Here is a 12884-nt window from a genome sequence, read left to right as displayed (position 1 = left end):
GGCTAGTTGTATTGTGTTATTGAATCTTCAAAATCTAAACTTGATATTATCGATATACTATATTTTAATGATATTATTATTATAGTAGTATACATAGATAGTATGCACCTTAGCGGATCAGCAAGGACAGCACAGCAGCATCGCATCAATGTGAGAGTCTAGAGATATCTACTAAATTCAGAAAACATTTTGACTAAAATGTAATGATTTTTCATCGACTAAAACTGGACTAAAACTATGAAGGATAACAAGGACTAAAATGTGATTAAAACTAATAACCATTTTCGTCTAAAGACTAAATCTAAAATAGCTGCCAAAATTAACACTGTTCCAGTGTCTGTTGAGAAAAATAATCATAATTTAACTCAAAGTCTTTCCTATAAATACTAAAACCGTAGAAACTGATAAAGCTGAAGTGGTATCTTAGCATTTTCCGGGGCAGTAAACTACTTTTTGTATTAACATACTTCACTATACATCACTTTTAAATTCAATAAAACGTTTAAATATATTGGAAAAATACTTTTTTTGCCTTCTTCTAAAAGATGAGATGAGAAGACCAATCAAAATCCAGCTTGTGTCTGTGTGTTACGTACAGAAGTGGGAAGTGAGGATGTGGTTAGCTTAGCTGAGAGAGGACAAAAAGCGATCTGCTATCAGCTACTTATCATCAATGTGAGAGCTTTATTGTGACTTTCCAAGAAGACAAAGATGAGTGTCCTTATTGCTGTGCGTTGTCTTTTATCAAACATACTGTGAAATAAAAGTACAGCTGATCTTAGTAAGCAGTTTAAACTATAGCATCATGGAGTACAGAATCCCGTTACTACCTTGTTAAATGCTACTGGGATTTATTTTTCATTGGATTTTGGAATATTTCAGAAAACAAGACAATTATGAGTCTTACATTTTTTGTTCAGCAGTAAAGTCTCCACATATTAAAACCACCAATTTTTGTTGAAGCATACATTTAATCGCCAGAAGCTAACGTGCTATAAACAGCAAATTGATATTTGTTTGACGTCAACACAGCTAAGGCAGACTCGTGTTGGAAGCCAGGAAGAGCTAAAATGCTAACTAAGTTAATGCTAATTATCTTCTTTTTTTTTTACAATATCTTTATTACTTTTTCCAAATACACCACAGAACAAAAAAGCTCAGTCATGATATGAAAAGTGAGGTGCGTAGGCAGGAGAAATAAAAACACTGCACATTATGGGTTCCCCAGTCTCTACCAATCTCTACTCGACAACATTAAATAACAATGGTTATTTAAAAATATAAACTAATACAGAGAAACATTAATAGGTAACAAGGGTACAATAAAAAAAAAAGTAGCACTAAGCTGAAGGAGGAAACCCCTGCAATATGGAAGATGACAGTCTGGGTCCAATATAATCCAAGTAAGGGGTCCACACTTTATGGAAAGCGTCCATCTAATTTCCGAGTAAAGGACTCATTCCTGCACTTCTTTATGAGGATGTTAGGGCCGAGGGTGAGTCAAACAAACACAACCAGGAAACAGGAATTTGTAATGTCAAAAACATCAGTTTAACCCCAACATATTCCTAAAACTAACTGTGTAGTTTTGTTGAAATTTATGTTGCTAACAACGTGATGAAGTGTATCATACTACCCTGCACATCAAACAATTTGACACGGTACAACAAAAAGAGAATCCATTGTGTCCTGACAGTGTAGGAATGGAGGTTGGGAGTGACAGAGAGAGACCCCTCGGCATGGCGCATGAGAGGACACCCCCAGTACATCCTGTACAGTCACCACACAGAGAGAAAAAGAGAGTGTGACGGAGAGGCAGAAGGGGGGAGGAGAGACTGTGTGTGAAAGGGAAGAAAGAGTGATTTGTGTGTGTGGCTAAGAGCCAGCGAGCAGCAGAGGTCATTTATATAACCACCGTGATGAAACATCCATAATTTAGCCCTTCTAAAGTGTGAACAAGACTGAGCGCCGTAAGTGGGACAGCAGAATACAAGGAAAGACATTTACTGCGAGAAGGCTAGGAAGACAATTCGACATCCTTTTTAAAACCATTACATTTAATCTTATTTCTACACTCATTAGAACCAGTTTTCAAAGAATTACTTCGAAAGGGCCTTCTTCATCCCGCTATCTAGCCATCAAACCCCCAAGGCAAATTTCTGAAATTGGCCTGTTTGAATAAATGAGTTAACTTGACCTTTGTGTCCTTTATGACCTTGGCTTTTACTTTGAAAAGACATCCGTAAATTGCTGCTTGAAGATCAAACCCTGGCATGATCATGAATATTAGAGGCTAACAAGAATGACAGGTGTATGTCACATATTCAAATGACAAGGAGAAAAAAAGGGTTCCATATGCTTTAAATACCCTTCTATTCTCAACCCCCCAGCCCCCCTTTAACAAAAACTCATTCCCCCATTGTCATGGAAATGAGCCACAAGGAGAAAAGAGCCCATCATCATCATCATCATCATCATCATCACTGCCATTTCGGGCAATGGGCCCACCGTCCTTTATTACGGGGATGTAGCTGTTTCCTAGAGCACTCTCAACTTCACCATGGAAACCCTTACAGTCCAGAATAAGGGGTGTTTCATATCACCCCCCCTTGCCTACACACTCAACCATTCAGCAGTGGGAGGCTGTCACATTAAGGCCACTGCACAAGGGGTACTACATCTTGACCTGATTAGCTATAAGTGAACATATGCTGTAATGAGTGCTCTCCCAATCATTGAAATGGTGAATATATTTTAATAGTTTCTCTAGTGATGTTGCTGCTGCCTTACTCTTGAGATTTGAAGAATGATTCAATCAGAATGCACAACAAATACAAACCAACAGACACACATGGAGGCCCAGAACAAAAATCCCAGTTTCTCATTACATTACATAACATGACATAATTGCACAAACGTTGATCTAAAAAAATAGATGAGTTGCTCATTTGAATTTGCACCACAACCAAATAATAAATTGTAGGTTCTGCATTATAGAGTGGTGCTGGGTTGACATATTTTTGTAGTCTGACCCGGGATACTTCCTTTGGATTTCATCGAACTGCAGAAAATAAACTCTGTAGCAAACACATGTTGACAAAACGTATGTTTTGTTCAGTAGGATAATCTCCACATATTAACACCACTGTTTTTTGAGGCGTAAATGCAATCGGCAGAAGTAAAAAGCTGAAGTTAGTCGATGACCATCATGGTCATGTGACTTCACATTACCATCACTAAGCTAGAGGGGGACTCGTGCCACTTGTAAGCAACTGCAGTTTTTAAGACACAGAAGTGGTGATTTCTAACATATTTTATGTTGTAGAACAAAAAAGGGATCTTCTCTTTAGCATGTGTTAACCACAGATCATATTCCAGGCATCTAACCAAAACACGTTACAAAACCGTTGACTTCAGACGAAGGAACGACAAGTGCTAAAATGCTAATTCTTTATTTTAGATAACCAGATTTGCAAATGACGCAGCTGTCTTTAGCTTCTGCTATACTCTGTTTGGATTTTGGAAACCAGAGGCCTAGGCAAAAAAACGATACGTCTGATCATGCATTTTTAAAAGGTTTGGGCTAAAATTGATGGAATGGAAACAATGAACAAAAAGAAAGATGCCCCGTCCCGGGTCCCATTCATATAGGTCGTGTCTCTCCCAATTAACAATATTGAGGGACATATTTGTCTAGAGGTTAAACAGGTTCAGGTTCAACACTAGGACAGTTGCTGCTAGAATAGACAACAATGAGGAAGAATCCTGATGATTCTGTCTGAACACACATTCAGCTCATTACTGCAGGGAAAGACCAAGGTGAAAGTGAGGACAGAAAGAAACAGCCAGGGGTGCTCCATCCACTTAGTGGCTCCTGAAGAGAGCTATTTCGAGAGCATTTATCATAACGGGACTCCAAAGCTATCCAACAACATCTAAAAAAAACAGGTGTGAAGGGTTTTTCTAATGTATTCACAAAAGAAGCATTACTAATAATATTTGAAATAAGCTAATATTGTTTGGCAAAACCAAGCATGGATGGAAAGAGAAAATGTGTGACAATGCTTATCTGGCTTGTCTCGCATTATTTTTCACACCTTCATTCGAGCAGAGCCTGATAAATTGAATTTAAGTGAAAAGAAATTGAAGATACAGAAACTAAAGCAGATCTTTGATAGCAGCAGAGTAAGGTAACCGGAGACGTGACGGGATGGATGGAGAGACGGGGGATGTGCGAGTGCTGCCACGTGTTTGACTTATTGATTACGTGTGAAATCTCATCCACTCGACACGGCTGGAAGGTGTGTAGCATTTGTTATTTATAGCAGGGCTTTCTCACTCAGTCTTCGATGCTGTGGTCGGGAATGTTTTATCAATGTTGCATCCATTGGCTTTTTCTACTGTCAGCTTAAACTCAGCGTAGTCCAAAACAATAGATAAAGTACAGACCGGTATTGGGAAATAAGGTGATTGCATCTACACATTGATGGTTACAAACCTGAGCCAATCATGACTAGCTGTGTTTTCTCTGTAACCCTAACCCCAACCCACAAAGGTTGACCAGCTCGCAATGTCCTTTTCAGTTAACAGTCCCAGTCAAAACCACATACTCAAAATGTCAGATTTGAAATCAGCTTGTGATATTTATTGACTGATATCCAAGGCATGTTTAAAATGCCAAGCAGTTCTGCTGTTGTGTTATACAAACAGGAATAAATGCCATTAACTTGCATTTGATTAAGAATGCCATACTTTTGAGAGTTGAAGAACGATTCAATCAAAATGCACAATAAATACAAACCAACACAAATATTTGATTTGGTAACAACACGTTTCATAACAGGAACAGAAGGAACTGCCATGGAGGCCCTGACCACCAGTGGCCCAAAAATCCCAGTTTCTCATTACATGACATAACATGACATAACTGCACAAACGTTGATCTAGAAATAGATGAGTTGCTCATTTCAATTTGCACCACAACCAAATAATAAATTGTAGTTTCTGCATTATAGAGTGGTGCTGGGTTGACGTATTTTTGTAGTCTGACCCGGGATACAATGGGATTCTTCATTCATAGAATTGCAGAAAAAAAACTCTGTAGCAAACACATGTTTACGAAACGTATAGGTTTTGTTCATTAGGATAATCTCCACATACTAACACCACTGTTTTTTGAAGCATAAATGCAATCGGCAGAAGTAAAAAGCTGAAGTTAGGCGATGAACAACTTGCATTTGATTAAGAACATCAGTTCTAGTGTTAAGTTATATTAAAAATAGAAATTAATACAATTGTTAGGATTAACAATAGAAAATCCTTTTGGGTGAGAGCTTAATTTGGAGAGTGTTTTGCAGTGTTCTATTCTATTGTGTGACAGACTTTGCTTAGGGTGTTTTAAATAATGCCTGGTTAAAGTCGGGAGTAGCAACGTCTGGGGAGTTTTCAGACGTAATCAGAACTTGCAGTAATGCCTAAGTCCACTGCATGGTTTGGCTCAACTCGCCTCAACTAGCTTTTAGTAGCAGGTACTTTCTTTAAATGACATTTTCCAATGTATGTAGTTCTTTATAGGAGGCGGGATCTCAACTGATCACCATGGTGTGCCAAAGACGCTTTGTGTCATGCTGGTGGCGATTCTTTTTGATGTGTCAGTGGCCTGCGGTATAATACCTCCCTTTTTAGTATAAGCTCAGCTTACTTAGAATCCTGACTGACGTGCTACTGAAAAATATACAAGGGACTATCCAGAACTTTTTTAATAGAACACTAAAAAAGGACTCGTGGATATGAGTGAAGTCGTGCTGGACCATGCAGAGGAAAAATGAGAGAGCTACACGAATATGATGCCAATGATAAATGTCTTTACAAATGATCACAGGCCAGATGGTGCATATTTTAAAAAGGCACAGTTTGAACAAACCACGGTCCTTTCTACTTCACAAGTTCAGTTTAGACACCAAAATAAGAATACCCTCTTACTTCTTTTTCTCTAATTTGCTTTAGATTTTTGGATTTAAACCCACAAAAACAATTGAACATCATTTCTTCCTTCCTTCCAACCACCTCACGAGTATTATAGCTAGTTCTTTCTCAGTACGCTTTTGAGATGGCACGTGCTGACAGACATATTTTATCAAGCCACTCCATTTACTTTAATCCTAGAAGATTGATGACCAAACCAGCTGACGACATGTTTTACAACGATCCTCCAAAACGTACCTTTCTTTCTTTACACTTTATTGAAATGTACCCTGATTCAGAAGTTGATCATTACGTTGGATTTTTCCAAAAGTCAACTTTTCCTTTATCCTCCTTAACAGAGTTAGACGGGTTGTGAAACATCATCTAGTGTGTTTCAGATATAAATTAACTGTTTAACAAATTCCCCAAAGAAAATAAATAAATATATATAAATATTTTCCAATTTGGAATTCTTATAAATGATAATTAGATAGTGAGACAAGACTATTGTATGCATCCAACAGCATTCTGCTCACCGTTGTGTTAGACATGCCGGCCTAAAGCCATCATTAATTTATTAACTGCCAGATTGTATATAAGTAATTGAAGTCCATCAAAAGGTCTCTGTACAGGACTCAAATAAAGCCTGACAACATTAATCCTTTCCCTTATAATGTCAATTATTGCAATATGAAACTAGGAATGTTATTACATCTTCCGTTAAAACGGGTTTCATTTACAAATCTGGCATATGAGGCAGTCGCGAGAATACAGTTTGACAAGTTGTTATATTGTCTGAGGGTTATTTCTGTATATTTTGCATTGGTAGAAGGTTGGTAATGTCTTACCCAGGCCCAGCAGGTCCACAGCTGGCTCTGTGCACTCCTTTGGACTGGCTCTGTTCTGCAGGGAAAGACAAAGAAAGACAAAGTTAAAAAGAGCTGTTTATGTCTCAAGAACCTGACACAGAAATCTAACCATAGGCTCCGGGTCAATGTCGCTTATGTTTAAGGGTGTCCCCCAACCCCACCAACTGATATGTTAAGCAGCTGAGGAGCCCGTCAGTGTGAGAAATCACTTTTCGGCTAAAGCAAATCAGTGCACAGGAAGAGAAACAGACGTAAAGAAACCAAGCAAAAGAAAAACTCACACTTCAGTCTGCTCCATCACTGGTTCTTTCTTTGGTAACAGAATTCTGTACAATGACACTTTCATTCAGCAGCCCGTTTTTCTTGTTTAAAAGGACCTTGTTTGAACACAATCTATGGGGCATTATTTGAGATGATTGAATTTTAGTTGATATAAATGTCCCTGTACAAAGCAACTGGAGCTTTGGGCAATGACAGAGACTAGAAAGAGTATTAGTATGTAAGATGCTTTGTTTAGGTAAATCAATTAGCTGACAGACAACACAATCAGCAACAATATTGATTAATTCCCTTCTTTAAAGCCTCAAAAATAAAGTATTTGTAGGTTACACCTTTCAGTTATTTGCTAGTAATATACCGCCAGGGCAAGTATGGTTTTGATAAGCAATAAGAGTTAATAAATTGAAGGAAAATTAGTGGAGAAAAATTAGGGAGGAAAGATATACAGATGAAAAGAGGGAGAGATAAAGTCAAATAAAGGGAGAATGAAGATGCGAGGATGGGGCAAGATAAAGAGAGACAAATCTGGAGAGAAAAATGTGGTGAGAGAAACGAGGGTACAAAAGGTTAATATGTGGGCCGTGAGAGATATACAACACTGGTAACAAACCCAATTTCCCCGCAACAAAAGATCGATGGACCACATTAAATTCAATGTCGTTCCAATCCGAGGCAATGAAAACAATTACCGTGTCCACGCCTAATCAAGAATGCATTGGTTGCCTATTGATGTGTGTTGGGACTGCAGCAAAGCTTGCAGCAGGAAGGTCGCTTATGTACAGCAGCAAAAACTACTTTGCATTAAATGAATGATTTTATGAGATACTAACATTTTCTGACAAAGCTACATCTTTAATATTTATAGAGATTTTCTATGCATATATATTCATCCTTAACCTTAGACCTTAGCCTTCTTCTGAGGTTAAAGGTGAAACCATATTCAAATTAAAATTGTGTGTAACTAGAACACATTGCAGCTCTTTTATGATTTTCCCTTTCCTGTAGTGTGTTGTATAGATTTTAGTGAATGTCAATGGTCCGCAAATGTTAGAATCCCTGTGTTCCCTCCAGAGGGAGTTTCTTTTCTCCGGAGATGTATATGTCATGGTTTAGCTGGTTTCGTTCATTTTCTTTTGAAATGTATCTTCCTTCTTGTCTCTTGTCTGGTGTCACTTCCTGTGTTTTCCCTCCTGTGTCTGATTGTCTCATTGTGATCACCTGTTGCCCTCGTGTTTCTCCTCCCCACTCCAGCTGTGTCTTTTCCTGTGATCACCCTTCTGTGTATTTAGTCTTGTCTTCCCTTTTACTCCTTGTTCATACGTCATCGCTTTCCCCGAGGTCTGTACCTGGAGTCATGTTGTCTCCATGTTTGTCCTTCGTCATGCTCCCCGGTTAGTAAACGTTAAGTTCTTTGTTTTATTTGTGATCAGCTTTTTTTGGAATAAAGCTCGCTTTTTGTTGAAAGATTTTTGATTATTTTTACTGCACTTGGGTCCCATTTCCCCAACCCAGTATATCTATCATTATCAGCCAAACTTATATTGGTCCAACCACAATAAGCAACTCTCATCAGTAAAGCCCACACTTCTGTTAGTTTTGCAGGGAGAGAGCAACAAGAAATACATTCCTTGATTACCAACATTTTAGACCATGCACTGTGTAACAGAATTACAAAGTCTTGCAATGCTACATCCCACACAGCTGCTGTCATACAGAGAAGAAACAATTAAAACAATCTAAAATGTCACTCAGCGTAACAAGCTGAAATTCCCTGCTGTATGTTAAGAAAGATTTGGACAGACATGATGCCAATACTGTTCTTGAAACGCTTGCAGACGTGTTGTGTTTTCCATTAGTTTTCTGGGATGACACCAAGTGATGCGGCTGACAGGTGGCTTGCAGCAGACGGTGATTTGGTGTCAGGGTCAGTTGTGTTTGAAAGGGAGAGGAAATGGAATTGGAATGGAGGCCAGCAATCGATAACCACAACCCCCCACCACAACAACCAAGAGGTGAATAGAGTTTTTGCCAATGAAGGTAATGCCAGTTTGAATGAAAGTCACTAAAAAAACAAACCCGTCATTGTCCACTGTCACTCTAGATTGTGTCAAATACACACGAGACAAAGCCATCAGCCAACAGCTGTCACATCGGATGGCTGAGAGGGGACGAAGTCTGCTCTGAGTTGGTCAGTGATGTATTTAATGGCTTCTACTGAAGCCAAGACAAAATGCTTGTCTCTTTTTATCTTCTCTTACCATACAAAGTCCACAGCAGATAATTAGCAACAATGTAATCAATGATAACTCCCAATTGTGCCTAGTTGAGTACAGCCACTATTCAAACCTTACATTTTGGGTGTTTTTTTGCAAGAAATGATACGCCAATGAGGGCAATTTCACACAAATATTTAATTGGATCAAATTAAGTGAAGACATTTTGAAAGGACATTGATAAAAACAATGCAAACTTTCTCTCAGTTTCACTGAAAAGGGAAACGTATTCGTTTGAGATGCTGTTAGGCTTTTAATGTGAAACAAACTAAACCCTTTAGGCTGAATAATGTGCAAAACCACTTTATAAATCCAGTCTACCTACTCTTCATCTCTTCAGCAGGGCAGGACGACAATAAAAGGCACACACACTCACCGGCAGCAATATCTGTTGTCCACGCAGCCGATTTGATCCAAAAAAACAACATCTTAGGTCTTTGTTGTCATTGGACCACCACGGACACGTCAATGGCGCTTTTCAGAAAAGTTGAATAGAAAATATTGAACTTTTCAGCTCAAAGCGCCCACACTATAATGGCTAAGAAAAAAGACGTGGGGGGTTCTTTTTCTTTTTCTTCATTGGATAGAATTGAAAAAAAGCTGCTCAGAGAATGGCGCTACGTGGGCACAGCCCTTTGGAGCCATACGCGCTTAAACAGAACCCCAACCCTCACACCAGGTAAACAACTTAAAATCTTTACATGGATTTTCAAAAGATAATATATTTCAAAATCTGGGGAGTACGGCATCACCAACTATTTCTGCACAAATGAAGAATCCAGCTGTCCTCCCTAACACGTATGAGAGGCAGATGAAACAAACGTCTGATCCTCTGAGGAGAGGCAGAGTGAGGTGATGAAACAAAAAAACACAAACAACACTTAAAGAGGGAGAAGGAAAACACAGAGTGGAAGGTGAGATGATGACTGCAAATTGGAGAGCAGGGAGAGCGGGAGGGGGAGTTAGGGGAAAATACAGACAGGTAACAGAGGAGAATAGAATGAGGTAATAAAAAAAGCTAAATGATTGAGGGAGACAGAAAACAGATGACTGCAGACAATGCAGCTGACAGGCCAGTCTGTCTCTGAGGTAGGAGAGCAGCACTACTCTAGCAGCAGGAATACTCAATCCAACATCTGTCTGATAGATGATATACAATACTCAAGAACTATATATGTTTCTATTGTTGTTATGTATATTCTATTTATAACATGTGTTTCTATTTATAGTGGGGCAGATAACAGCATTTTTTCATAAGAATCGTTCAAATGTGGATACAAGCGCCAAAATTGGCTCAATTACTCTATGGGTATTGCTCTTCCAATAAAGAACGTTAGCCACCGCGAAAAACCCTCATGTCGGCTGCAGCGGCCATTTTGTTTCCGCCATTATCAAAATATGCGTTTTCCATGATATCTTGTGAAAAAAACATCAGAGCACATATAGGATGATGTCTACCCCTATGTTTTGATGGTCAAGGATTACAATGATACCATAGAAAACATAATTGAATGCTTTGTGACATCCACGGCTGCCATTTTGTCTTCCGCCATAACTGAATTCTGGCATTTGGTCTTGTCAATGGAACTTGTAATTCTCCTGCTGATCCGGTCATTCAGGGAGGCCAACTTCAGCCTGTATTGTCAGTCTCTGGCAGAGCTAATACCATATTTTTTTGCCAACAACAACGTAAATTATGCACGATGGCTTCCTATCCACCTCAGAGACATGGTGACTCTCAAACATAGGCACCCTGAGATAGCACAGGAGTTTCAGAGTGGAAAATTTGTTGTGCACAAATCAGCCAGAGACTTCTCAGCAATTGCTATGGACCAAGCCCATGAACAGGCCAATGCTGTCATCAAGTCAAGTGGGGGAGCCATAGGTATCACTGAAGATCCATCAGCACTGAGGAGGTGGATGATAGCTGGACCTGAGGTCAGCCGCTTGGTTCTTCAATATGAAGCATCATCCAGTGCCAGGGAGGGTGCAAAGCACACCAGTCACCACGAACAGACGGCAAATGCTCAAATATCATTCCTTGATAGAGTCAAGAAGCTAACCAGTGTCCTGGAAGATCTGGGAAATCCTTTTGCTGAGGAGAGCCATGATCTGTTCTCACTTGACACAAAGGATATTGCAAACCCAAGTGTCGCCATGTTTATTCATACTCACTTTGAGAGAGGTAGCGCCCGTTTCCAAGAGTTCATGAAAGGATTAGAGGAAAAAGATCCCAAGATTTATGAGCCCATCAAGAAGAACTACACCAACTTCTTCCATCATGGCTCACCCTCAGTCCATTTTTCAAAAGAGAAAGTGCTGAAGGAGGACTGTCAGCTTTTCTCCAAGCTTTTCATCTCTTGTCAGAGCAGAGAATGTGACCTCAAAGAGTTTTTCAAACATGAGAATCAGCCATTCCCTGCTGCCTTGAGTGATGGTGGGAGGCTTCACACTGCTCAAAAAGCTCAGTTGGCAGCCATACTTGAGTCTCTTGTCCCAATCTATGACACCGAACCAGAAGTGGAAACCTGTATTATTGATGGCTCAGCTCTTATCAACAGTTTGCCCCCACGGTGTTATGATAACGATTCTGAACCCAAGAGCAGACAAGAGACGGTGTTGAATTGATGCAAGGGGGTTTATTGAGTGAGGTGGAGGAGCAGGTAGAGGACGCGGAAACCGGGGGGAGGGTGAGGCAGGCGAGCTGGAGTGCGTGATCCGGATAACTGCAGGCAGAGGGAAACAGAGTTAGGTTGTGGTCAAAGGCAACAAGAGACGAGAGTTCGGTAGCGAGGTAACAAGGTAACAAGGTAACAAGGTAAACTGGAGCCGGGTACGTATCATTACCACTGTAGAGCGAAGTACGATCTGGCACCGACAGCAGGGAATCCAAGGGTTTATGAAGGGGAGTTGATTGGAGATGACGACCAGGTGAGCATGATTGCAGATGACGGCCAGGTGTGAAGTGAGACCGACAGGGGGAGTGGCAAACCCAGGAGGAGGAAAAACACAGCAGACTGCTGTGACCACAACAGTACCCTCCCCTCAATGGACGCCTCCAGGCGGCCTAGGCCTCTCTGGGTGAGCCCGATGAAAATCCCGGATGAGGGAGGGGTCGAGGATGAGGCCCCGCGAAACCCAGCTCCTTTCCTCTGGCCCATAACCCTCCCAATCCACGAGGTACTGATACCCCCTGCCCCGACGACGAATGTCCAGCAACTGCCGGACGGTGTAATCTGGGTGGTTGTCAGTCAAACGGGGAGGTGGGGGGGGAACGTCCGGGGGGGAGAGGGGACTGGTGGAGACTGGCTTTAAACGAGAGACATGGAAGGTGGGGTGGACGTGCATGGCTGGAGGCAGCTTGAGTGTGACCGCTGAGGGATTGATGACGGAAATAATAGGGAAAGGGCCAACAAAACGAGGGGTTAACTTCTTGGAGCCAGTTCGTAAGGGGAGATCCCTAGAGGACAACCACACCTGTTGACCCACCCGATAGGCA

At 40.6% G+C, this 12884-nt stretch overlaps 1 protein-coding gene across 3 annotated transcripts in view; it reads right to left on the bottom strand.

Annotated features, from left to right (window-relative positions):
- LOC134858657 (stromal membrane-associated protein 1-like) overlaps nucleotides 1-12884 on the bottom strand; it is a 106789-nt gene that overhangs the window by 29356 nt on the left and 64549 nt on the right. For all 3 annotated transcript variants that reach the window (XM_063874652.1, XM_063874653.1, XM_063874654.1), the window contains one exon: nucleotides 6813-6867. In XM_063874652.1, coding sequence (XP_063730722.1) covers nucleotides 6813-6867 — 55 coding nt within the window. The remainder of the gene's footprint in view (nucleotides 1-6812; nucleotides 6868-12884) is intronic.

The sequence above is a fragment of the Eleginops maclovinus genome, chromosome 22 (genome assembly GCF_036324505.1).
Source record: "Eleginops maclovinus isolate JMC-PN-2008 ecotype Puerto Natales chromosome 22, JC_Emac_rtc_rv5, whole genome shotgun sequence".
NCBI lineage: Eukaryota > Metazoa > Chordata > Actinopteri > Perciformes > Eleginopidae > Eleginops > Eleginops maclovinus.
Note: the sequence above shows the minus strand (reverse complement) of the source record. Positions and strands in the feature narration are given on the sequence as shown.